General features: G+C 51.7%; 1 protein-coding gene and 1 long non-coding RNA gene across 2 annotated transcripts in view; one reads left to right on the forward strand and one right to left on the reverse strand.

The window, feature by feature from the left end:
- Positions 1-3,502: 3,502 nt before the first annotated feature.
- On the reverse strand, positions 3,503-10,564 carry EMX2 (empty spiracles homeobox 2). The gene is made up of 3 exons (XM_003255009.4): positions 9,342-10,564; positions 7,229-7,413; positions 3,503-4,980 (listed from the first exon to the last, which is right to left on the reverse strand). The coding sequence occupies exons 1-3, from the start codon at positions 9,745-9,747 to the stop codon at positions 4,813-4,815; spliced, it is 759 nt and encodes a 252-aa protein (XP_003255057.2). The 5' UTR covers positions 9,748-10,564; the 3' UTR covers positions 3,503-4,812.
- Positions 10,565-10,810: 246 nt separating this feature from the next.
- Positions 10,811-27,233, forward strand: part of LOC105739491 — a 48,984-nt gene continuing 32,561 nt past the window's right edge. Inside the window, exon 1 of the long non-coding RNA XR_004028660.1 lies at positions 10,811-10,894. This is a non-coding gene — a long non-coding RNA (uncharacterized LOC105739491). The remainder of the gene's footprint in view (positions 10,895-27,233) is intronic.

Consider the following 27,233-nt stretch of genomic DNA (forward strand, 5'->3'; position numbering starts at 1 on the left):
CCAAACACCGAGAAACGTCCCCGCAAGCCACACACACCGAGGCCACTCCCATCTTCTGAGATGCACAACTCCAGATGAATTCACAGATACACAGTGCAACCAGACCGTGGCACACAAATTCAATAAACTGCATTTCCACACCGTCATAGGCACTCTGCAGCCTCACAACTGCACGTGCTGGCCCTAACTCAAAACAATCTAGACGCACAAGGACCGCTAGAAATCTTGACCAAATCTACATAAGTAGCCCCAGCCTCTCCAGCCTTTAACTTATTCAAACAATTAGAACTGACACAAATTGACTAAAGTCCTCGCTGAGACACACAATTCTATTCCACAATCCACACAAATGCCATTATACCACTAACTAGTGCTCTCACCCTATACAAACACACAAGAACAGACCCTCACCCTGCCAGCCTTACACCGACTTGGACCAGCCCTTAAAACCCCCACCACAGAGCGGGGCCCCGGGCCAGGCCTCGGAGCAGCCGGAGTCCCTCCCCAACCGGCCTGAGCGTCCCAGACTTTGTTTCCTGCGACTCGAGGCGGGGACGGGGAGGAGCCGAGGTTTCCAAAGCTGCGCGCAGGCCCGAGCCCCCTTTCTGCCTGGTCCGCCTGGCGCGGCTCTCAGGCTGCCACAATCCGCCCCTCGCACAAAAGTGGCCCGGCAGGTTCCGGGCCGCAGCCAATGCGCCAGCTCCTGCTCGGCTTGCCTGCCAGGAGCAGAGCCAGAGGGAGCTTGGAGCACTGAACACCCAGAACGAGAGCCAGGAAGTTCGGAGGTCGAAGGCTTCTCTCACCCTAGGACTTTCTGGCGCCTCCGCGAGAAACGCACACGGAACCCATGTGTACCTCGCAGGAGAACGTAGCCGCGGCACACGTGCGTGGTAGATTCCGTTTGACCCTCTCAGGGCAGCGCAAACGGAGAACCCGTGCCTCTCCCGAACATGCGCTTGGCCAAGGGGTCCCACAGGGAAGGTCCACAAGTAATTAACAAGGAAACGGAACATGGATCAAACTTGTATCCCACATCCCCATTCGGGCTCACAGGCAGGATATGGCAACGTGCATACAGTTCTCCGTGTCCCAGGAGGAGCGCAGAATCTGACCCACGATGCCCATTGAGCCCTGCCTGGGAGCATCCAGGCCTGGCACCCATATAGCACGAAGGGGCACATAGACCTGGGGCTTATGGCTCCTACACCCCCCTGCTCAGCTCAGCACGCGCACACTGCAAAGGGAACGCAGAGGCAGGGCACACGCGCACCCTGCCCCGCGCCCCACGCCCAGATAGTCATCGTGGGATGGCATCTCGCAAATATTTATATTCCTCAGCGCCACGGCAGCCCGCGTCCACATTAGACACTCTAATCCTGCCACTTTAAATAGATGAATTAATAAAGCAAACGAGCGGCTAATAAGCTGACTGTCCTGCCTTTTTGAGGCGGAGGAAGGACTCGAAAGTGCGCCAAATTTGTTTGCAGTGGATCAAGGCAAGCCGCCTCTGCTTCACTTTCTTTATCTTAATTCCGACTTGAAAAGATATAATTATCTAGTTTGAACAGAGCTGCTATCAAATCCTTCTTTGGGCCGGGAAGGGGGGCGTTGGAGTGGATTGCGGCTCTCTGAGCCGCTCCGTGCAGCCGGAGATAGCGCGTAATGAAGATGTGGAGGCCTGAGATACAAAGGGCATTAACCTCATTAGCATGAAACCTTTTCTTCTTACCATTGTGGGACCCTTTCAGCCGCCTAATCCCCCCTATTTTCAAAGCTTGGTTTGTAATAAAGCTTTTAGTTTTTTTTTCAAAGCTAATAGTATTCTCTGATGATTTTATTGCTGTTACACTACATAGGACATTTACCCCAAAAAAGAAAAATCTTCACCACCGGCCCCCTTTTCTTGTACTTAAAAAGTATAAAGTATATAATTTCGGCAGAAATAAACCTTTTATTAAGGAATTTTTTTTTCTGGACAGACCATCTGAATTTTAAGAATGTTTAAGAATGAGCTCGGTGTTTGAGGTATTCCGGGTTTCGGAAGGTGAGTGGAAGGAAAAGGTAATTTGTACTTGTTGAAGAGAAAGGGATGCTTTCCGGGAGCACTGACTGGAAAGCGCTTGAGACAGCTAGTGGTCACCGATGGTCGTGCTGTCAAAGCGCCTGGAAGCCCCACGAGGGTTTCCAGGACACCCCGAGGCACACCTGTCCCTGTGAGACGCAAGCCCCGGTCTCCTGAGGCCACCCCGTCTCCCTCCTCCCCCGGCAACTCCCGGCGGCGGAGTATCCCCTCACAGCACACACACCTTCCAAGAAGAGTCTGTGAAAATGCACTATGAGCAGCCAGGTTTCTACAGAGGGAAAGAAATGGGGGAAAAAGGGGAGGGGGAAGACAGGCAGAGATGCGGGGAAAGTAGAAAGAGACGGAGAATGAATTCTACTTTAGAGGAGGAAAAAAAAAGAAAGGAAAAATTTCCATAGTGCCCTATAGTCCCCACACGTGCACGGAATGTCTAATCTTAACTTTTCAAGGCAGGATGTTAACAAAGCTTGTATTTTTGCCCTGCATTGTAACTTGGCCTTATCACAGTGTAAAGGGTGGGGAGATTGTCCTAAATTATGTCCAGGCAGCCCCCCTGGATCCGTGGATTAAGAGATTAAAGGAGACCACTGGGCAAGGCCTCCTCTTTCCCCTTCATATTCCTGGTATGATAATTGCTTAAACTGATTTGCACTTTCACAAAAGCTCGCAGGACGCTTTGTAGCTCGAACAGAACAGACGAGGTTTCTCTATCAATGGAAATAAAACTGATTAATGCAGCCTATCAGGATAAGAAGCAAATGAAGCATGCAAAAACAACCTCGTACCCCCAGAAAGGGGAAGGAGGGAGGGAAAAAAGCTAAGTTTCCTCCAAGTCTGATTACAACTTTTTCTTTAATGTTAAAATTAAGAGTTGAAGGTTTTTCAGAACACTTGCCTTATAAGGCTGCTGAGGCCCTTGGGCTTGGCCCATCACCTTCAGCAGATTGAGGCCAGGGAGAGAAGGAAAGAAAGGAAGGAAAAATAAGACTTGTACTTTGGGGTTTGAAGTCAGAAAGTTTAGAAGTTGCAAGATTCTGATTCTGCTACATGTTTTCCCCAATATTTTGGGAGAGTAGTCCTCAATGTGTAACTATATGTCCAGTTTTTTTTAATAACCAGAGGTTAAGAGAAGTAAGCATTTTAACCTGAAGTTCAAACTAAACTCCCTCAGTAGGGCATACAATGGGCAAAGGTCTGGTTGGAAAACTTTTCTCCCATCCCTTTTCTGAAGGACTTAAGTTTTCCTAATCTTCTCCCTTCTCCACCCTCATCTTTCTTTAAAATGCCTGAGAATCCATCAATCTGGCCCTTTTGTGGGTGAGGAGCCTGGGTTTCTTGAGCCTAGTTGGGGAAGGACCACACTCAAATTACTGAGATACATTTTTATAGATCCACTTCAATTTCCCAAGACGACTACTCTGAGGGCATATTGATAAATCTTTATTGACAAAATATTGACATTGACATACTTCTTGGAAGTATATAGTGTGTTAGAATTCTAACAAATTAACACAAAACACAAAAATATTTACATTCTGGTATAGAAGACATTAAGGAAGCATTTGTCACTCTCTTTAGTAAGTCTATGATCTTGGAATAGAAACTCAGTGCTTGAAAACTTGCCGCCGTGTGCTTGGCCACACTTAACATCATCCCCGCTAACTACAGTCCTTCAGTTTTTGCAATAGATAGATTTAAAGTTTGGAATAGGCATTGCAGTGAATGGTTGAACTCGGCCAATTTCTCCACCCACTGAAAGGAGAAGTTTGCATCAGGGTTTTAAGCCTCAGGATGTTAGGAAAGGGAATGTCCAAGAAATATAGTTAATTTAGGGGTCTTTTTCCCAGTACAAGTCCTGACTCTTTTTGTGGGCACCCTCCCCCGCCACCCCAGCCCCCCCCCACGTCGTCCTGCTCCCCGTTTCTCTGTAAGAGGACCACTATCGCTGAGCCTACTTCATTTAGCTTGCACAACCACTTTGACATCAGAAGGTATCAAAAAGTGTTTACAGACTGCACATTTCTTGGGAAAAAAATCAAAATAAAAAGCACACAGAACCTGTCTTTAAAAGGAAAAGAAAATTACAATTCATTTTCGGTCTTTAAACACCATTCGCCCAACAACTGCTACATGCATTTCAAGGATTTGAAACAGGTGTGGGATGGGGCTAGATCTGGAATTTTCGTTTTTTATTACTAATTATTTTTAAGGATGGGGGAAACACAGCGAAGTGCAAAAAAAAAAAAAAAAGTCCTGTGCCTGGTTGGGTCGTGTTTTTTATCATCATCATTATCATTTTTTAAGTGGACTGTGATAAACGGAATACCTGCCAATCATCTTGTCTCCCCGGTTTGGTGTTTGACTGACAGCTCCCCTTGTCAGAGTGCACGTTCAGCTTTCGCGCTCTCTCTCTCTCTCTTTCTCTCTCTCCCTCCCTCTTTTTCCTTCTCTCTGTCTCTCTCACTCACTCAGCTGCCTCTTTAGACGAGGGTCGCTTGTTGATGAAGGAGCCTCCATCCTCTGCCATCTTGGCGCGGCCTCGGTTTGGGACCTTGTGCCCTCGCTGTCCAAAGTCTTCGCCGCATTCCGCTGCTCCCTCTGATTCCCTCTCCCTTTCTCGGTGAACGTGTATGCGGTTTGTTTTTGTTTTGTAGGGTTTTTTCCTTCTCCACCTCTCCCTGTCTCTTTTGCTCCATGTTGTCCGTTTCTGTGGGGTTAGGTTTATGTTTTTAATCATCTGAGGTCACGTCTATTTCCTCCGGACTCGCCTGCTTGGTGGCGATTCTCCACCGGTTAATATGGTGCGTCCCTTTTTTCTTTTGCTGCGAATCTGAGCCTTCTTCTTCCAGCTTCTGCCTTTTGAACTTTGTTCTTCGGTTCTGAAACCATACTTTAACCTGCGGGTGAGAGGCAGATGGGGTGCGTTAGTTCTTTCAGATCACCCTTCTATCAAGTGCCTGATCCTTTCACCCAGCCCAGACTCCAGTTCCAGACTCAGCAAAGACCCAGACCCAGAGATGCAAGTCCTAAGGTCCAGCCTCCCCAAGGCCTGCCCTCAGGGAGCAGGGCACCTAGTGCGTGGTGGAAAAGAAGCCCAGCTCCCTGCCCTTCTGAGCCTTCCTGAAGAGCCTTTCCCCAGGGCCCTGTGGCCCGGAGTGCACTGAGCCCCCTCTCTCCTGGCCCTGCACAGGGCATCTATATCCCGCTGAGAGCAAAGCCTTGCAAAGCATGGGAAGCCCCTACAAAAATAATAAGTGATTAAAAATAAAAAGAGACATGTCCCTAACTCCCTCCAGCAAGTGAGTGCAAGAGAGACCTCAGTCCGCTGCTGCTGCAGCTTCCCTCAGGGCCCAATGTGCTTTCTATTTTCTGCTGGTCTGGGCTGCGTTTCCTAAATATAGCGTCTCCTCTTCGTGGCGAGGGCCCTGGGTAGGCGATCAGGGTTTGCCTTCGCTGCATCCTCCGTGCGGGGGACTCTCACAGGTGAGCAGGAAGGGGATGGGGCTGGAGGGGCCCAGGAGGGACATGGAGTGTGCAGGCCTCCAGACCAACCCAGCTGTACCTTTATAGCTAGGAAAATGGATTCAAAACTGAAAGCTTCTGAAAAACCGTGGGTCACACAGAAAGTAAGAGAGAAACTAAGAGGAGGGGAGGTGACAGCAAGCCCCCTCTTCCCTCCTTCTAAACAGCCCCGGAACAGGCTGCTGGTCACACAACCTCGGACCCCAGTCCCATCACTTCCCACCAGGGTGGGGCTGGAGGCCCGGCCTCACCAGAGCCGCTGTGAGAGGTCTCGGGAGCAATGAGGTGGGAGTCGGCTGCCATCCCATGGCCCCCTGGGAAAGCTGAGTGGTGGGTCCTCATTCAGCCACCAGACAGTAACACAGTCCAATCTTCCCAGCAGTGGGGTACAGGTAAGGGAGATGGCAGTGACTGCACCTCTGATACCCTCCCCCCACAACTCCTATCCTATCTGGATAACAGTACCCCACAGCCCAGTGCCAGTCCCTGGACCCCTGGGATCCATTCCATTCCCTCCTTTGAGGCCGCTGGCCGGTCCGTCTTGCTCTCCCGGGAAGCCCCAGTCGCCCAAAGTGCTCCATGAAAAAGCTGAGCGGGAACAAGGCTGAATTTAATTTGCTTTGAGTTTGCTAATTGAGGGGGAGGACGGTTCATTTCTCCCCGGCGCTGGCCCAAGGCGCGCGTCGGTGCGCTCGGGGCTTGACACGCACACAAAGACTCCAGGCAGCGTGGGCAGCGAGGCGGACAAAGACCACCGCCGCCTGGGCTGTCCAGGAGAAATCAGCCGGCCCGCGCCTTGTGCCGGGCTCCGCACAAACCCGCCAGGCCCTCCTCGGTTTTGGGGTGGGGAACATGTTTTAAAACAAAAGCCTCGACCTTTCTGCGCTGCCCAGGAAAAGTGTTACAACTTAATCTGCCCAAAAAACGTTACTGTTTGCTGGGAACTTTGACCCCGCCCTGCGGCTCCGTGTACAGTAGCGCCCACTGTAGTCCTAAACCCCCTCCCCACCCTGGGATAAGCCCAAGCCAGGCCCGCCCAGGGACCCTGCTGTGCAGAAGGCCTGTGCCCTGAGGCAGACCCTCTCTGCAGCCTCCCAGCTTTACTTCTCTGATGTAGGGTAAACACAGGACGCTTGTCCTCTACCTTCTGATCGCCCGTCTCCTTCAGGGAAGTCACTGGAGCCGACGGTGTGAGCCGTGGGCTCGCTGTCGCTCAGAACTCATCTTTAACCCACATCCTGTCCTTACCAGCCTCCAGCTCCAAACATCAAGAAACCCCACTGTGCTCTCCCTCTTCCTGGACCCCAGCAGGGTCTTCACACTCTCACCAAAAGTCTCACCAGAAATGCAGGGACGTCTTAGCCAGGACATGCCCAACTGGACAGAGAAACAACTCGGCGCGTTTCCCCAGAACCTGGGGCAGATTGGCACTTACAGCCCCTTTCTGGAGCCCAACAAAGCCAGCACCTTGAGACATACATCCCGAGCCCAGGCGTGGAACCAGCTACCAGGACCTGTGCGGAAGGCCCTCACAGAGCTCCGTGCTCATGGGTGTGCTTGGGAGCCAGATTTGGGGTGGGGGCGCACGCCTAGATGGGTTCCTCGCGCCCGGGCCGCACTCACCTGAGTTTCCGTGAGGCTGAGGCTGTGTGCCAGCTGCTTCCTTTCGGCGCCCACCACGTAGTGATTCTTCTCAAAGGCGTGTTCCAGCCTTAGAAGCTGGGACGGGGAGAAGGCGGTTCGGATCCGCTTGGGCTTTCGGGCCAGCGCGTTGTGCAAAAGGAAACTCTCGGGGCTAGTGTCGTTCCCTGCGGGGAGCACAGCAGAAATCCGATTAGGGGGGCTGCTCTGACCTGAGCCGCGCACTTCTCCCGAGCCGGGCTGGCCCGGCACAGCGCTCAGGGCCTTCGCATAGCCGCGCCGCTCGACCTGCGGGGTCCGGTGGTCCTCCCAAGGGCTCACGAAGGGAACGCCGGGTCTCCACCTGTGCGGCACCCAACCAGCCGCTGTCGCAGCGGGGCCAGTCCCCAGGCTCCTGACCTCGGCCGGCTCCGCAGCCGCCCTGGCGCCGCGGGCCTCGCCACCTCCTCGCCGGGCGAAGGAGGCAGGGAAGGGAGCCGCAGAGCCTGGCTGGGGGATTGGGGCCCACAGCCCGAAGAAACGACTTTCTCTTCTTTCTAACCTCTCGGGGAACTTTGACCCAGGGTAGAAAGGCGGCGGGATGCTCTCCAGAGTTTTCTTGGAGATTTATTTTTAAATTATTTGTTTTGTTGCCCCTCCGGGAAAGTACAGAGGCGGGGCGAATCGTTGCAGCCCGATCGGGACAGAAATCTCGCTGGCGGGTGTGCTTGGCTACAGCCGCTGCTGCCTCTCGAGAACTGGGCTCCGGGGTTCCCGGCTCCCGAGAACTAGAAGAGAAACGCGAGCGAAGGGATCGAAACCCGGGGGGTTACCGAGTTGCAGACAGCGCCAGGACAGTCTGTAGCGCAGGAAGATCCCAGCGGCTCCAGGTCTGGTGGGGGGACCATAAGCATGACTGATAGAGAAGGAGGAAGGGCAGCCCTAAACTTTTCAAGCAAAGCCTCAGAGTTTTGGGTTCACTCATTAGGGTAGGAAATCGATTCACTGAAAACCCAAACAAAGAAAAACAAGCCGACAGTCCAGGCAGGATGCAGGCAAATCCAGTTCGGGATTAAGGGTAAAAGGCTTTTTATTTTTTTTCCTTTGGTTTGATTTTTTAAAATATGGGGAGGAGGGTGACATCTACCCGATTCTAGGCTCTGGCAGGAACGCAATGGGTTAATGAATGGACAAGCCGCGGAGTATTGATCGGCTGCCGCCGGAGGTAGGTCTTTTACCGACTCCGATCGGTAAACTACCCCTTTTTCTGAAGTTTTAACTCTCCTCCTCCCACCCCGTACCCAGAGAAAAACAAACAAATCAAAAATATCGCAAGAAATGAAAACACCGAACAGATATTTCCCTCTAAGACAGTTTCCTGACCAGATTCTTTTTTTTTTTTTTTTTAAGAAAGAAAGAAAAAAAAACAAAAACCAGACCGAACCTGCCTTCCCGCTGTGGCTGCTCGGCGCCCCAATTAAGCAGGTCGCGGCGAGAGCTCCGAGTCCTGGAGCTTTCCTCCCGCACGGTTTCCCGCCCCTCCCCAGGCCTCCGAAAAGCAGGAAAGAAAAAACAAATCTCATACTTTTCTCCGGGGGCGCGAGGGTCCTCTCGCCTCCAGAAGAGGGTGGAAGACTAAGAAGCCGCGGGTCTGGACTGAAGGGGCGCAAAGTGGGTGGTGAACAGGCTCGAACGCAGTCGAAAGCAAGCCTGGCGGCCGAGTCCTGTCCGCGCCCCTCGGAGCCAGGACGGTTGGGGGCATTGCCGATGGTACCAGGAGCCTGGGGATCCCGCGGGCTCTGCCTCCGCGGCGCCGGGCACGCACAGCCCAGCCTGCTCGGATACTAGCGCACTGGGGGACAACTTCTCCGTTCGCACCCCTTCCCAAAGGGTCAAGCGGCCCGCAGGCCATCACTCCAAACCAGTCGTAGCTTCGGAGACTGGGGATCGACACCACTCCCGGCCCCGCGCCGCCTAGTTTCCCAACAGGGCGCGCTAGCCCGCTAGCCAGAGGAACCTCCGCCCAGGCCTTGCCAAGCACCCACCCGGAGCAGGCCGGGAGCAGTGAAGGATGCGGCGGGAGCGGCGCGCTGCAGTTCCGCGACGTGGCACGTACCTTGGAAGCGATGACCCAGATATCGGTAGCGGTGGATGAGCCAGGGGTAGAAGGTGGACGGATCCCGCTGCTGCGAGGCGAAGAGGGGGTGTGGCGAGTGCGAGGAGGGTAGGGGGTGGGCGGCCAGGGCGTGCGGCGGCGGTACCGGGTGCACTGGCACGGCGGGGTTGGGCGGGTGCGAGACCGCCTCGGCGAACACCAAGTCTGGGTTGGAGTAGACGCCCCTACCGGCGGCGGCGGCGGCGGCCGAGTGGAAGCCGTTGAGGAACGGATTTATGGGGCTGGAGTTAGCGTAGCTGAGTGCCGCGGGACGGATGGGGTCCTCGGAGCGCGAGGCGGGCAGGGGACTGTCCTTGGCCACCAGCGACTCGATGGTGAAGCAGCGCTTGGGCGCCGGCTGGAACATGCTGCGCCGAGGAGCGGGCGCCCTGGGCTCCCAGCTCCTGGCGACCGCCGCACGCTGCCTCCGCCGCCCGCTGCCCGCGGCGAGGACGGACGAGAATTGGGGACTCGTTTGTTTGGGGTGGGGGTGGGGGTGGGGGGAAGGAAAGGAAGAAAGAAAGGAAAGGAAAGGAAAAAGGAAAGGAGGGGGGAGGGAGAGGGAGAGGCAAAGCCGAGGATCCCGAGAATCTTGCACCAAACGCGCCCAACCTGAAGAGAGGGGGGAAAATCCTTCCAGAAGAATTTGCAGGCGTGGATTGGGGTAATTTTTTTTTCTTTTTTTTTTTCTTTCTTTTCTTTTTTTTTTTTTTTTTTTGGCGAGATGGCGTTGGGGGATCGGAGTTAGAGGCAGGGAGGAGAAGGGGGGAAAGTTCTCGGGGGAGGCAAAAAAAAAAAGTTTTTTCTCCTCTGCAAAAGGCGGGCAGGGCGCCCTAAGTCCAAGGACAATCCATGGAAGTGTTCGCTTCTTCACAAGTTGTGCAAACGATTTGTTAGTTCATGAGCCTAATTAGTGCGGGGATCACATAAACAGCTTCCTCCGAAGCCTGGTAAATGGCTTGATGATTGGTCGCTATTACTCGCCCTGAGGTGGAAGGGGGGAGACTCTTTAAAGTGCGTCAGAGGGAGGTGAGCGCCTGGGAACCCGGAGGCCTGGATCCGGGCCGAGAGTGGAACGGAGTCGGCGCCGCCGCCTCGGCTGAGCCTTCTGCCGCCCGCCGGGCCGTCCGGCTTCTCCGCGCCTTCGCCCCTCGCTCCCAGCTCACTCGCTCCTGCGGCGCCCGCTGCGGCTTCTCCTCCTCCTTCGCCTCCTCCTCTTCCTCCAGTTTCTTCTTCTCCTCCTCCTCCTCTTCCTCCTCCTCCTCTTTCCCCACCTACTCCCCCTCAGCCACTGCCTCCGCCTCCACCAGCACCACTCCCTCCGGGGCACCCCGGTCCCTGCAGAGTTCCTGGCCGGCGCCGCCTCCGCTGCGGCCCCCTGAATCCCGAGCCTGCTGCGCCCAAGCTGGTAGGACAGACGGACAGACAGATTCCTCTCGCCTAGCGCTCCGCCGCTGCTGCCTTACGCGGCCCCGCGTCGGGAGAACTGGGATCGCCCCAAGAGCACCGCGAGGGTAAGCGGGCGGGGGCTGATTCCCGGGCTAAAGGCGCCGTTCGATTATACCAATCCCCACCCTTAGCAAAACTCCCAGCAGTTTCCTAGGCCAGGAGGGATCCTGGAGTGAGGGGTACGGGGTCCTCCCACCCCATCAACCACGCTTAGCTTCGAGGTCCCAGGGTCGGTGCGTTCGCGATTCTTGACCCGGCTCGTTCGCTTGCGAGTTGAGACTGGGAGCTGCCGACCCCGCCGGAGCAGTGGGCTTCCAACTCGCTCCCGCTCTCGCCCCACGGTCTCTAGCGTTTTCTGTCTGGGAGGGTGCTCACCTCCTTCCCCAAAGCAATTCCTTCTGGAATATCTGGGACCGGCAGTCCAAGGTCAGGGGAGAGCCCGATATGGTGCTACTGTACTATTATGGTTCCGTCGTAATTATTTTTGTTAGTGTGGTCAATGTTATTACTATTATAGATGATATTATTTTATTATTATTTCTATTATTATTATGCCATCTGTTGTCCCGGGGGAGGGGGTGGGATGCTGTGCGAACCCAGTGCAACTAGCGACTACGGATCGCATCTCCGGTCCCAGGCCGTGTCCGCATTTTCGAGCTCGCCTTCGGTTTTGGGATGATTTTAGGACCGACTTCCCTCGTCCCCATTGGCTCGCGCGGCGGCATAATTATGATCACATCCCCAGGCTGCTGGCGCTGCTCTCTGTTTATTGGTGGTTAAAGATCTATTATCTATTCATCAGCCGCCTCTTTTTTCCTTTTTTTCTTTTTGCCAATTACATTCCTCTAAAGTGAAGTACCAGCAGGTATTTTGCACGTTTACAATTAATGATAAAAAAAATTCTAGCGTCCTTTAAAATTATTACTCCCAGGCCCCTGTCATTTTTCCTAAGAACGCAGAAATGCCTATGTTTGGTGACTAGATTGCCCTGAAACCTGGGAGAAGCCAATGGGAGTGGGGAGAGAAGAGTGAAGTCCACTGTGAGCCAGGCTGCCCTGCCACCAGATGCATAGTTGAGGGGACAGGTCTCAGGACAAGCTACCTGCTTCCTCCCTTGGTTTCATCTGGTGTATATTTATGTTTGTGTCAATTACTCCTTTATTCCAGATATAATGTTGTGTTGGGGCAGGTGTCCAAAAACCTCTTTTAGGAAACTAGGCAAGAAAGGAGTTGGGAGCAGTGTTTTCCGGGGTTGTCAGGGCACCAGACAGATTCGTGAGGAACCGGCAGAGATCATCTTTGTTGCCCCCACCCCACATCTTCCCAGGGAACACACATACACATCTTCACATATGAGACAGGTGTGTGCCTCAGCTTTGCCCTCACAGTGGGAGACACCTGCCTCTCCCTTAGGCTTCGAAGTTCTGGGCTGGGGTCCTGGCCCACTATTGTCCCTCTGTCAGTTCCAGGTGGCTTTGCTTTCTCCTCCTCCCCTTTTTCCAGGCCCAAAGATTCTGGGCTTTGGATCCAGCCCTTGGGGTGGGGGTGCACTTAAAGATGCACCTCCCTTGGGCCTGGACCACTGTCCCCCAAAATATTGTCTACAGTTTGGAAATTCCTCTCTCAATTAGGCTGTGGGGTTAGAGGCCTCTCCTCTAACCCCAGCTAGGCCAGCAGGGAGCCTGAAGACATGGCAGAGGGGGGAGGTCTGTTGGCTGTGCCCAGCCAGTAAGCCCAGAGTGGAGCTAGAGGTCCGCCCTCGGGTTTTGGAGGCCAGAAACAAACACTCAGCTTAGGCAGACTGTGGATCCCGAATCCTGGCAAGCAGGAGAGGGTACCTTTCATGCAAGCTTCAGAAGGAGGACTGGAGGGCCAGGCTCTGGCAGTGCCCTCAGGCCAGACCCACCAAACTCAGCCTGAGACTCAGGGGTTGCAAACTGGAGCCACTGAAAGCTCCACCCTTAGTGATCTTGGGTGGGGGCATAAAAGTCATTGACCTTGAGGGCAATGGGTATCCAGTCTGTCTGGGAGATAGGGTGAGACCTAGATGGTTTGTGATGTGTAAGGGTGATGGGTGCCTTCTCTCTTTTAAAACTTGCAGCCCTGGGCGCTAAGGTGCAATCATTATTCCCTTAACCAGGACAGTGTTGGGCTGGAGATGGGACCCCTCAGCCTTCTGCCCTAGGCAGGGACATTTGGCTGCAGTAGAGGGGTAGAGTGCTCCCCAGTCCCACTTCAGTCAGTCGGCATCCTCTGCAGGCCACTCGCCTTTTATAAACTGCCCTTCTGTGGCCAGGTTTGCCCCAGGGGCTCTAGCTAGCCAACAGGTAGGCAGGGGTCAAGGGACAGCGGGGTCTGAGGTCTGGTGTCCCCCTTCCTGAAGGAACCAGGGCATGCTAGTTCCTCTGCTCCAAGTGCTGCTAGACCCAAGCTGCACTCCAGCCCCTTGAAGAAGAAGCGGGTTTCCAGTGAGTCAGGCAGTTCAGAACCCCAGAAGCTGGGTAATCTATGCTAATTCATGCACTCGGCCTGAGGAGCCCGGGAAGGTTCGCGGGGTCTGGGCCCGATGTGCAGGGAAATTAACTAGGATAGTAACTCATTAACCAGACTAGCCAGTGGAGGCGCTCCAGGGCACTGGACGCTGTGGTCTGGACTGGACCCTAAGCTCCTAGATAGCACGGCTGCCCTGCCGCTCAACTGTACCTGTGGATTTAGGCCTCGCAGAATATGGCCACCTTTGTTCCTCAGCTGCCCAAGGAGTGGGTGTTTGGTTAAGTAGCCCTGCCTGGAGTGGGAGATGTGGGGATTTCTGAGGCTGCAGCTTAGAGCAAGGGGCTTCCTCCCTCTGCCCCACATGTGCCCCAAGCCACTGCTGCCTCTTGGGCTCTGTAGACTGAAGAATCTACCTTTGCAGGCAGCTGGACTAGCAGACACATTCAAACGTTCTAATTCCGAATCTGTCACTGAATGACCTTGGGCAACACAGAAACCTCCCGACTTCATTTCGTCATATGTAAAAATACAGCCAATGCTGTCTGGGAGGCAGTGGGGAGTAGCAGTGGGCTTGTTTTGGAGGAAGATAGAACTATCCTACTTCCTGATTGTGGTGGTATTTACATGACTCTATATGTTTTTCAAAACTCACAGAACCGTACACTACAAAGTGTGAGTTTTACTATATGTAATTATACTTTAATATAGCTGCCCCCATCCCCCAAGATGAGAGACTTGCATTTACAGCTTAACTGTGTGACCTTGGGCAAGTTACCTAACTTCTCTGTGCCTTGGTTTTCTCTTCTCTGAAATGGGAATAAATAATAGTACCTTTGCTCTGGGTTTGTTCAATGAGATAAACAAAGCAAAGTGCTTAGACAGTGTCTGGCACATAATGAACTACAATAAAAGTTCGCTTCTGTCCTTAATGCTGCTATTACCTACCCACCTCCAAGGCTTGTTACTGGGTTTCAGAGACTGTGAACAATATAGCTGTACAAACATCAGCTAATGCTGACAGTCCTGCCACACTCCTCCGAGCTCCCCAAAAAGCTGAGAGCTTTTCTAGGGGGATGTTGGGGTGAGCAAGGCCTGGAGTCCTGGCTCCTTGGTTGGTGTCAAAGGGCGGAGACTCCTGCCGATCTCTGATAAGCATCTGCTTGGAGTTTCCTGCAAGGTCCCCCCGGGCTTCAAAGGAGCAAAGGGCAGCAGTGCTTCACCATCGCTGTGCTCCGTGCTAGGCCTGTGAGGTACCTGGGGCGGGTGCATGGCCTCCTACAACTGAGAATAGGTGTGTGGGAGCTGTCTGGGGTCACCACCTGTGTGACTTTCACCTTCTTGAGCCACGGTTGACTCATCTGTGAAAAGGAAATAGCAATGTGTTAACGGTTGTTGAGAGGAGTGAGTGAGCTAATATTTAGCACACTGTTAGCGTTCATCACATTTTAGTTATTGCTAGGCCATGGCCTTGTGCCGTCGAAGCTCCCCGCTGCACTCTGCCCCGTCTTGGTCCCTGATCGCCAAGGTTCGGGTCCTCACGTTGAGCCAGAACGCTGAGCCCGCCCTGCGCTCCCGCGGACCGCCGCGGACCGCACCGACGCCCGTGAAGGGCGAGCCCTTTCCCGGCCCGAGGCGCGCGAATGGTGTCCCGAGTCGGAAAGGCCTCGGGGGCGTTAAGATTTCCTCCAACCCACTGAGATCACCAGTCACGCCAGCCTCTCCGAAACCGTACGGTGGCGGTGAGAAAACGAAAAGTATAATTAATGCCCTAAAAACATTTTTTAAAAATTATTACGACAAATCCCTTTCTGGCGTCTTCCCCAGAGGCCTCTCGCCAGGCGGGCGCGGCGGCCCGGGGCCCCGATTGGCGTGCGCGCAGCGGCGCCTAGTGGCGAGGGCCGGGCGCGGGCGCGGTACCCACCAAGCCCCCGAGCCCGAGGGCGGGGGAGCGCTGGGGTCGCGCCGCACTGCCAAGGTCTCGCCTAGGCCGTCATCCAGGCCAGCGGAGGCGTTAAAGGAGGCTCACTGGCAACGGAGGAGCCCGGACGGCTTGGAAGTGCGTCCCTCCTGCCTCCTTCAGCTCCAGCTCTTGGCTTGAGAGCTCGCCATCCACGCTGGAATTCCAGCTCCAGTAGGAGTCCGGCTTCCTTCCGAAGGGGACGCAAAGGGGCGCTGGAGTGGGACAGGTTCTGCTCTAAGAAGGACTAGGAAGCCGTGATCACCTGTGCAGCCACAATTCCATGCCTGAGGTCCCATATCTCCCGGCCCGACTCGGGTGGTTCAGAGAACAGGCCTGGGATGGCCTGCGCGGGCCCCGCCTGGGGTGGAGTCGGAAGAGCTGGGGTCCCGGGGTGCGACTCTCTCAGATCCGCGCCCCCTCGCGGCTGGCTGAAGACGCCCGACACAGGGGGTCTTTGGTTTTGGCAGGGGTGGCAATTGATTACGACACACTCCTAGCAGCGCACGTTGACTAGCCCATTCCTCTCGGAGCGCGCGGACTCCCATCCGTCCCAGGGCAGCCTGGCTCCTCCGGTGATGTGGGGCCGTGGAATCCGCTTGGGCTTCCCTGAAAATCCGTGTCATAGGAAGGCGGCCTGGGAGCGGCGCCCTCAGCATAACTGCTTGGAGCTCCGAGCCCTTGCTGCAGGGTCTTGACCCTGGCCCTGGCCTCCGCGGGTGGCTGCAGGGGCGCTGTCCTCCTCTGGACATCCGCGCGAACGTCTGCGTCTCCGGAGAGCTATCCGTTTTGAGACCCAAAGTTTCAGTGACGCATGGAGCCACTGGCAGGACCCCACCGTCGGGTTTTATCTCCTTCATCGCGTTGAAACTCGTCACTCCCTCACCACACACACGCTGTCTCGATTCATTATTGAAAGCAAGGAAACAGAACCAAAGGGGTTTCCAGTTTCTTTCTCCCTCAGCTGCCTTCAAATGAAAGCCTAGGACCGAGCAAGGACTGGGAGGGACAGACAGACGTACACACAGACGGTGGTGCAGGAGCTAGGGAACAAGTACACTCTCGTTCGGGCGCCTGCCCAGGATAGGGATGAAGACAGTTGCGTCTCCCTTGCACTCTTTCGGGATGGAGGGTGGGTGGGAGCGTGGCAAGTCCTTCCCATCGCCCCCAAAGCTACATCTCTATGAGCCCACCAGAGCGTGCACCGGCTCCTGAGTTCCCAGAGGACCAGCATGGGGAGCGGAAGCGGGGCGCACCTTCCACGCCTCTGCAGTGCTTTCTGGCTTTTCATGTTTGAGGCTCTGCTCTCTGCCACCGATGGCCCGGCCGGCCTTTTAACTTGGAGTCTGGTCCTCGCCCGACAATGTAAGGCGCTCCTTGGGTTTGTCATCGTCCATCTAGGAGCCTATGCTACTTCTGAAACGCTGGCGTCCCAGGAGCCACACTCTCAGGGACTTAATCGTCTCTTCCTTTAATACTTCCCCATTTTCAGGACGTGGGGGCTGGGCTGGGGCTTGGAGGGGAAATCCTGCCATCTGAGGAAAAAAAGGAAACTGGAGGTTTTTTCTTTTGGACTGCGGCCCTCCTTGAAACATGGGGAGGATTGGGCCAAGACTTACAAGAAAGCTAACAATTCCTCTCACCTGTATCGAGTTTTAGCAATTTTTCAAAAGTATGTGTGCTCAAGCCCGTGATTTCAGTGAACATCACAATCTGGTGTGGTCAGTTAGGGAAACAGTCATGATACCCACTTTTCAGATGAGAAAACTGAGGCTCAGGGAAGTTACAAAAACCACTCCGCGCACACCCACCTCCTGGCCATGGGTGCAGGGATCACTTCACTTGGAGCCCTGGGAAGACCACCCTCTCCTCCCCGCCCACAGGAGTCAGGCGCCCGCACTCAAGCCAAGGAGAAAAGGCAGGGGAGAGTGTCCTGCAGGTGGGCTGGGGTGCACGCGGGAAGGTTCGCCCGGGCGGCCCCACTTAATGTCACTCTGGCTCTTGCCTCGTATGCACCCGCTCACCGTTGACCTCCGTGCCGCTCTTCCCGGCCTCAGGCCCTGCCCTCTTTCTTCTTCCTGGTTTAGCTCCTGCAGTCTCCAGCCCCGAGTTTAAGACTGGAGGGCGGAGGGTGATCGGTGGCCTCGCCGCTGCCAGTGAGCGGAAGCGCGGGCAGGGCAAGGGCTGCGTGGCGGCAGCTGAGACTCCGTGCGCCCAGTATCCCCAGGTCGCTCGCGTGGGAGACTCACAGTGGTCGGGAAACCTCTGCTGGTGGCCACAGAGCAGCGCCTGCGCGGGCGGGCGGGAAAAGGGGTGCTTCCAACCGCAGCCAGCGAGGCGGCCCCAAGACCCCTCGTCCAGCGTCTTCTGCTTCCCCGGCTCTGTCCCGCCTGCGCGGAGAGAGCTGGGGGACAGAAGAATGGACAGGGACTGGGAGCTTCCGAAGGGGCTCACGGGGGTCTGACCACGACCACTCCCCCATCGCGGGCCCTGAGAAGACCCCAACTCTCTGGAAGCAGCCGCAGCTTTGCCGGACCAGAAGGCCCTAATTACAGACGGGCTCTGCTGCAACTCGTGGGGGCCCGGCCCCCAGGGGAGAGTGAAGGAATCCTCTGGTTAGGGCCCCCGCAGCTGCCCCCGCCCCCGGCCACATTCACATTCTGGGGCTCCTCGAGCCTGGAGGTTGGCCATACCAGGCCCGGCTCCCCTGTTTGCATCCCGTCGGCGTCTGGGCGCGGGAAGGCTCCGTGCACCCCGCTTCTCCCATGGCCACGCGGAGCCCTCGGCTTCGTGGCCTGCCCCTGGCGTCTGGAGGAGACGCCGCTAGTGAGGCCCGAGGGAGCCTCTGGGGACCCGCAGCAGCCGAAGCCCGCTTGGGCCTCGGAGGCCTCCTCTACGCTGGGCCCGAAGTGTCCTCCCACCCCTGGCGGGGACCAGGAGAGGCCCGACCGCGGCCGCCCTCCGCTTAGCCCCGGCCGCCAGCAGCTTGCCGGGGGCGGCGTGCGCAACAAAGGGTGGCATCGCGGCGGCGCGGACAGGGACAGCATTGATTCAATATTAGCTTTTCATTCCAGTCTATTGTGCCCATCTGAGATAATATTGACTCTGAGGTGAGAGCCCACAGACAACAGGGCTTGTCTAACACTGCGCTGCAGGGCGCTCGAAGGGAAGAGAACCAGAAAGCGCGAGTTAAAGAGACTGCGAATAAAAGCTGCTCGCGCGGCGCGGTGGCCGCCGCTGGCGCCCAGAACCTCGGACCCGGGAACTGGGGGTCGTGGGAGGGCCGAGGGGTCTGGAGGTGGCTCTGAGGAAGAGAGCCGTGCTGTGCGTTTCCAAGGAAAACAGCCCTCGCTCAACACACACTCCCATCTGCCAGACACTTGATGTTGAGGTTCCCCTTCTCGGTAGCTCTGGAGAAAAACTAATTCCCCCACACACTGTTTTGGGTTGCTAGTAAGCCAGCAGCGGCCATTGAGATATTTTTCCCCTTGTAAATGGTGTAACTCTTTAGGGTAACTTTTCTGTCAAAATGTTTCTTCTATTTCCCCAGCCAGTGAAGGGTAAACACGCAGCAATTATCATTAAACTGCATTACTTGCGAGAGCGTGTTTAATATCAAATTTCCAACTGTGCATTTGGCTGTGCGTTCAATCGTCTCCTTGCAGCCCATCATTGAGTTCCCTAACTGCCTTTCTAACCGCAGCTTTAAAGGGCCTCTGGAACGTTCCAGTCTTGCATATAAAGATTCGTTTCAATTTTCAAATTGCCTCTAAATGCCTCCGTTGGAAAATGGCATTTTAAGTTGTTTTACGTGTCGGAGACAGAATACTTAGGCTTACACTCGGGGCACCAAACGCAAAACGCTCAGGGCTTGCAGTGAACCTGGTGAGTGTGCCCTCGGGTGTCATTTACAGAATTCGTGCCCTCCTCCCAATTGGAGTTTGACCTCTATCAGAGATAATCTCTTCACTCGTTTACCCCAATGAGGAGCTGGTGGTTTGAGATCTTTTCATCCACCCCAAAGGCACGTGGGCGCGTGGGGAACTGGGATAGGGTGAGGGCTGGGGTGGCTGCATCACTATGAGGAGACCCTGATGTGCTTCCCTCCTTCCCCTCCAGCGCCTTGTACTGAGCTTGTGCTCGGCGACAAGGAGCAGATCGGCACCTGGGCTGTTTCAGAGGACATGATGTCTCCTATGTACCATCTGTAACATAGACGGTCCGTTTGTATTATATACTGTTTAACATATAATATGTATTATGTGGTTTCGTATCATAAATTAATATTTAACATCCAGTTCCTTTATAATATTGTTATATTACTTATGTAACAATGTTTTATCATATCTTATACAAGGGCAAGAGGGAGAGGAGACAGGATGCCGTGGGCTGTTTATTTCTCAAAAGCAATTCTAGATTGTGTGTGTGTGTGTGTGTGTGTGTGTGTAAATGTATTTGGGAGAGGCTTTAATTTCCAAGTACGCATTTGATCATTTTAATGTAACTTTATAAAGTCCTAATCGAAGCCACTTTGAGACCAGCTATGTCTTTATAGCAAAATACCCTGGAGTCCACTGTCGGCTCCAGGACAAGGTTGAGGGGAAGGTAGCTGCTGTGAGGGACAGCAGGTCCCCATTGGAAAGTGATTTTCCAAATGTTTATTCCCCGGGGACAGAGGAGCCGATGTTCTGGACTCCGCGGCCGTCTCCTGTCCTCGCTTGTGTTATAGTGGTTGTTTTGGTTTTGAGAGAGGCCGTTTAGAGGCTCTAGTGATCCCTAAACTGATGTCATGAATTAAAAATGAATGTGAGGAGTGCAGCATATGCTCGGCTGAGGCGTCTGGGAGCTCAGAGAAGGCCTTTCACCTCGGGTTCCGGGCTCCAGACGACAAACCGCGGGGCTCCAGCCCAGGTGCCCGATGCGGGCGGGCCTGGCAGAGCGGAGGCGCTGCGCGGGCTCCTGCAGGTCCTCTGCCCCAGCTCGCGGCCGCCCGTCCCTACCCCGGACTGGGAAAAGCTGTCCGGGGCTTGCATCGTTTACAGATCAGATGTTCCCAACTACAGTTTGCTTTTAATACCAATTGAGAGCTAAAATAAGCAAACAGTCGGGAGTTCCCGTTGGAGGGCAGGGGCCAGGTGTGCTGGAGGAAAATAAAGTCGGAATTTCAGATGTCCTCACGTTATCGCTCCGTTAAAAGGCAAGAACCGCGCAAGTGATTTAGTTTAGGGAGGTGGGGGGGAGGAAAAAAGAAAAAAAGAGACGAAGTCAGGTGTAGCCAACGAAAAGATCAGAAATGAGAACCTTCCTAACTTTACAGCTTAATAAACAGGAGGCTGCTAACTCAGAGGCTTGGGAGCTGGGGAGGGAAATTGGGCTGGCGAGGTGGGGAGGTAGGGAGTGTAGGCTCAGCGAAAGGGCAAGAGGGAGAGGAGACTGTCAGGATGCCGTGGGCTGTTTATTTCTCAAAAGCAAAAACCCCCAAACGGTTACCTGGTGAACATCTTGTAGAATAAAACAAAGAAACTTGGCTAAAACCTGGAACAGGCAGTTTAGGCTCCCCAGTTCTGGCAAAACTTGAGGTTCAGTGAGGCCCAGAGCCCACTTGGGATCTGGTCCAGTTCCCAGCCTTGGGAAAGGTTGTTGTGGGTGTGGAGAAGTAGAGACTGTACCTCCCAGCTCTGTCCCTGAAGGAGCTCCCAGGCACCTGCTGGGATGAGCTGGGAAGTGGGTAGAGGGGCTGAGATCAGAGGAGGGAGGAGAATGTCTTCTTGTTGCTAAAAATACAACAACCCACTCCCCTCACCCCAATGGCTGCAGTCTCTGGCCCTGGCAGCACTGGGAGGCGTCTACAGAATGGCAGGCCTTCCAGATGAGGAGCGGATTGCAGTGCCAACCATGTGGATGTGGGTCTTCCCCAGATGGGCTTGGGCACATCTGGCCTGTCTGCAGCATTTTCTGCATCCAGGTGATCCATCTCGTCCCTGCCCGGTGTAGTGGAGAACTTTATTCTGTGTTAGCACCAGAGTTCCTTATTTCTACCCTGTTCTCTGAGCCCCCATGATCCCGGTTTAAAGGGCAGCTGCCTGGGTGTGGTGAAAGCAAGATAGACTATATTTCATTTCTCATCTGCCAGGGCATCTCACATGAGAGATAATTCATTTCTATCACTGATGGCACCAGTCCCATGTACTGTGCTGAGCTCCCATTACGAGGATTTATTTCATCCAGTCCTCCCAGAAATCCATTGAAGTCTATTCCCATTTTCCATATGAGAAAACGGAGGCTCTAAGATGTTAAGACGTTCATCCAAGGTCACACACATGGCTAGTAAATGAGGAAGTCTGGATTCCAACCCAGGTCTTTCTGACTCTAACAGGTTTTCTTTCTCCCCCCTTCCCTACGTCTGATATCCTATCAAAATGCCTGCTTTTCCCCAAAGAGGAAGCCACTGGGTGAGGAAAGAGACAACACTTTGTTCTTTAGTCCTCCAAAAAGTCAATGACGATAGGATAAAGAGTCTGGATCCCACATCCCCTCCAGAGCATTTATTCCAACTCTGAAAGAGACAACAGACTATTGGCACATGGACAGCATGGGTGGTTTACAAATAGCCTGACCACACCTCACTTCAGTCACCTCTCCCACCAGCCCTGTGAGGTGGACACTGTCATTATTACCCCACTTAGAGAGGCAGGAATGGACTCACCGAGGTTGCACAAGTTGCTCACTCCCCATCCATTCTGTGCAGAGCCCTGGCTGTCCCATTCCAAGTCTCCCAGCTTTGTAGATTACCACATATGGGACCATTTAACCAATGAAGTTAGACCTTGCATTGTTTTGTGAAATTGCTAAGTTTTCTCTTTTTCATGTTTTAAGTATTCCTGCACATATTATTTCAGGATCCAACTTTTTCTGCATTTATGCCTCTCTGAGACTCATACCTTTTCCATGTATGTACCCATCTGTATTGCAAAGCCATCAAGGAAACAGAACAAGGAGTTGCACCTTATCTGTGGTCAGATGATACTCAGAGACCTATACTCATGGTATATAGGTTTTATGGATAACTGTATATTTGGCTGTATTACCATTTGCCTTACTTGTATCACTCAAACTCAAATGTGTGATCAAGGATTTTCAATCGTATGTCTCTCTGTGTGTGTGCGTGTGTGTGTGTGTGTGTGTGTGTGTGTGTGTTTCATGACTTTCAAAGTACAGTTAACTCTCGCTTTAGACAATGTTTTCTCTTTGCTAAGATCCAAGGGGAGGAATTTGAGGCAGAAGGAATTCTTTGGTCAAATAGTTCCATGTTCAAAGAGATAAACAAGAGTGCAGACAGGAAGTGGCTCAAGGGGTCTCTGATCTTGAGATACTGTCCAAGAAGTCCCCTGCCACCAGGAAAAGCCTGCCAGGGAAGGATGTTCTCAGCCCTCGGACAACCAAAGCTCCCTCATCAGGCTCATTCTGAATCTCACTTGTTTACTTCTCCACAAAAGCCATGCTCTCCTACCCCATGAAGAAGCTTTTTTTCCTCGTTATCGTGAAATGTTTTATATATATATATATATAAACATTATGCCAGAATGTGTAAAGAAGTCAATGACAATCATGCAAATTACCCCTACCTGGGGGTCACCACTGCCGAACATTTTGAGATGTTAACTGAAAAAAAAAAGAAGGAATTAGGGCTGGGTGTGGTGGCTCATGCCTGTAATCCCAGCACTTTAGGAGGCCGACTTGGTGAACCCCAGCTCTACTGAAAATACAAAAAATTAGCCGGGCGTGGTGGCACACACCTGTAATCCCAGTTACTCAGGAGGCTGAGGCAGGAGAATAGCTTGAACCCAGGAGGGGGAGGTTGCTGTGAGCCCAGATCACACCACACTGCACTCCAGCCTGGGTGACAGAGTGAGACTCCATCTCAAAAAAAAAGAAAAAAGGAATTAGGTTATGCCTATACATTGTTATATTTGTCTCTAATATTGTTAGATATGTCTAACAACATTGTTATTATTGTTTTAGTGACTAAAAGAAAGGGAAGAAACAGGCTATGTGAGTCTGTTTATGTGAAGTAACAGGCAAAATGAATCTATGGATATGGAACTCAGAATGGTGTTTGCCTCTGGAGTGGGTTGACTAGGAAAGGCTCGGGAAACTTTCTGGGCTGCCAGAAATGTTCTATATCTTGATTTGGGTGATGGTAACAAGGATGTATACAATTGCAAAAAGTCATCAAACCTAAGATTTTAAAATACTTTATTATAAATGTTGAGACCTTAATATAGAAAAAGAAAGAATCTTGGACAAATATTATATCAAAAAAAACAAACAAGAGAGATGAAGTAGCAAAAGACTGACCTAAAAAGCAGGAAATGCTGAGCTAACACCAGCCACACAACACCTGGAGCTTTACAAAGAGGAAGACCAGGCTTGGCTCCCCTCCATTTCAGCCTCTCAGAGGCCCTCCTAGGTAGGCTGCAGGTACATCCAAGAGGGCTGGATCCTTAAATGGGTAATACAATCTTAAGGTCCTGCTGGGCCTCACTGCTTGCCAGCCTCCCTCTTCTTTAATGCTGTCACTCTGCCATGTTCACAGTGAGGCACTGCATTTCCTGATAGGGGTGAGGGTCCCTTTGAATGTAACGAGAATTCATGCTTGAGTCAGGAAGGAAGGTAAAAGGCCTTAGCTTTAAAAAGATTCCAAAAGTTTCTTTCTTAGCCACTCTCTGGAACTCAGAATGTGGTCTCTCAGAAGCAATGTTATAAATGGTGGTCAAGATGCTACCCTAAAATATCTGTTCAATGTCTACTCATAAAAATACAGAATTTTAAGCTTGGTGGGTGGAGGAAAACTGATATACTAGGAGATTCTTTAGGAAAAACTGTGTTTCCTAAGTGTATTGAGTGATAGCGGTTGTGTGTCATAAAAAAAAATGAGAGGAGGCCGGGCATGGTGGCTCATGCCTGTAATCCCAGCACTTTGGGAGGCCGGGGCGGGCGGATCACGAGGTCAGGAGATAGCAACCATCCTTGCTAACACGGTGAAACCCCGTCTCTACTAAAAATACAAAAAAGAAATTAGCCGGACGTGGTGGTGGGCACCTGTAGTCCCAGCTACTTGGGAGGCTGAGGAGGGGAATGGGGTGAACCCGGGAGGCGGAGCTTGCAGTGAGCCAAGATGGCACCACTGAACTCCAGCCTGGGCGACAGAGCGAGACCCCGTCTCAAAAAAAAAAAAAAAAATTAGAGGAAAACAATATTTTTTTTTCCCAAAAATATACCTATCTGCCAGACACTGTGTTGGCATTTGAAATTCAAAAATGAAAAATCCTATGATATCCTCCCTCAAGAAGCTAGCCGAGGAAGACTAACCTTGTAAATACATAAGTACAATAAAATCTTCACAGGCGTTGTGATAGAGGTCGTCATAGTTAAACAAAACAGGAAAATAGAAGTGAATGTTGGTTGGCAAGGGGAAAGGAATTTTAAAGCAGGGAGGGCTGATGGGGTAAGGAATTAGATGAAGACCTTTAGGTAGACTTTCAGGGTTCATGGGCACAATGGCCCTGGATCTGATGCTATTTCCAAATGTCTCTTTCTTTCACAATAAGATCATTACAGTTTAACTTCTCAAGCACTGTTGGGGTGGGGTGATTGTTTTTTGACTTTCAAATTATCTGAAGGGAGTAGAGGTGAGAAAACTTGCAATTTCAAAGGGAAAAGAAAAGAACATTTAAAAGGTATGTAAACCTAGGAGAAGGACTGCCAGAGGGGGATTTGACTGAGTATGGAGGAAGGAAAAAGCAAAAACCCCAACACTGGAAAAGAAACAAAAGGTCAGTTCCCCACATCAACCACTGGATGATGAAGCTGACTCAGGACAGCTTGGGTGCTATCATGAGAGCAGAGTGGGTTAGGAGTCCCTGTGCTCCCAGGAGTATGAACGTATGGGATCACTTAAAATCAGATATTTATAGTATTTTCAGATCATTTATTAGTTCCACCAGTATCGAGCATTTACCATTTATAAGGAAATTTGCAATTGACCTGTAATTAACAGGGTTAAAAAATTGAGTCTGTCATGGTCCTTGCCCTTGAGAACCAGTTAGGGAACTAGACAGCTAAATATTATTGAACGTGATAAGTGCCCAAACATACAATGCTCAGGAAAAAGCTACTGATGTTCTGTTTAAGCAACACAGACAAGAAAATATTTCTTTTGTTTCTTTCCCAAGAAACTCCTGTGGGTGGAGGAAAACTGATATACCAGGATATTTTTTAGGAAAAACTGTAAGGTATTTCAGTAATTGGTAGACAGTAAGACATTACAAGGAGGGCCATGGGTGATTGACCTGAGCAGGTAGAAAGAATATATTGAGCAAGGGTCAAAACAGAACAAGCATTTATTAAGTGCTTACTGCATTTCAGGTACTTCACATATAAGATCACATTTAATTGTCATAAAATCCTTCAAGGGTAGGTATGTATATCCATTTTTTTATAGAAAAAAATTACGGCTTACAGAGGTTAAGTAAATTCTCCAGAGACACACAGAGAAAGTGACAGAGCTAGGATTTGAACCTTTCTCTGTCTGATTCCTAAGCCCTGACTTCAGGCCACAATTCAGCACGGGGTATTAACCATGCAGGATCTACTGAGCCCCCACGGCTGTTCTGCAGGTAGAATGTGATTAGGGAGTCAAAGTGCCTTTGGAAAATGCAGGCATTAGACAAGCATTATTTGTTAAAATAATTTGCGGCTATGTTCTCCCCTTGCTGGTCTTCATTCAACAAATATTTCTTGTGTGCTAAGCCAGGCACTGTTCCAGGCACTCAGGATATAGCAGGGGGGAAAGCAGATAAAATCTTTACCCTGGTGGAGCTCACATTTCCCCAGCAGGACAGTCTGCAGACATGAATAAAAAGATTGATCAGCCATGTGAGAGAGAGTGCTTAAGGTCTCTCTCTCTCTCTCTCTCTCTCTCTCTCTATATATATATATATATATATATATACACACACACACAGTTATATAGATGTAGTTATATATATAGTTATATAGATACAGTTATATATAGAGACTGTATATATACTCTCTCTATATATATATGCATATTCACTATTTGAAATATTGAAAAATTGGAAACCCAAGAGACTAAATGTTCTTTAATGGGGACTTTTTTCTTTTAAGTATGTTTCCATACTATGGAAAACTGTGTAATATAGCTATCAAAGATGGAAGTAGCTCTTTTTCTGTAGTGTCATGGAAAGACCTCCAAGATCTGTTAAGGGGGGAAAAAGCAAACTTCAGGACAATAAATGATATGATCCCATTAAGGCTTAAAATAAACACTACTTGTTTGTGCTTGTGTGTGTGCATGTGTGTATTCACATACTAACATATGTTATATGTGTATACTTAGATATAAATTCAGAGAAAAGTTCTGGAAAAATACACACCAACCTGACAACTGCATTTCTTCAGGAGAAGAGAGGGGAACTTGCAGGAATTGGTGTGGTCGTGGTACTTATTCTGACTACAATGTATACTTCTTGATTTCTGATGATGAGAATACATTCACATATTGCTTGCATAATTGAACAGGGAGACAGATGCATGCATGTGGGTATAATTTAGTTATAGCAATATGATTATGGATGACAATTGTTACTCTTTTAATCTCCTTTGATGTTGTTTTAATATGTCTATGGAGTGAGATATACACATAGATGGGATGATGCCAACACATAAAAGATGGAATTAAAACATGGCAACCTGGCTTGGAAATCTCGCCTCTCCCCACCCCTCCTGCAGTTTATAGTGAAACCTTTTTTAAGAGCATCATGGGATTTTGGATGGAAATCCTTGATCTCCCAGTTCTGAGGCACATGTAATTATTTCACAGTTATTAGCCTCAAGGATCTTTGCGATAGATATGACTTCATTATGAGAGC

The sequence above is a fragment of the Nomascus leucogenys genome, chromosome 3, assembly GCF_006542625.1.
Source record: "Nomascus leucogenys isolate Asia chromosome 3, Asia_NLE_v1, whole genome shotgun sequence".
Classification (NCBI taxonomy): Eukaryota; Metazoa; Chordata; class Mammalia; order Primates; family Hylobatidae; genus Nomascus; species Nomascus leucogenys.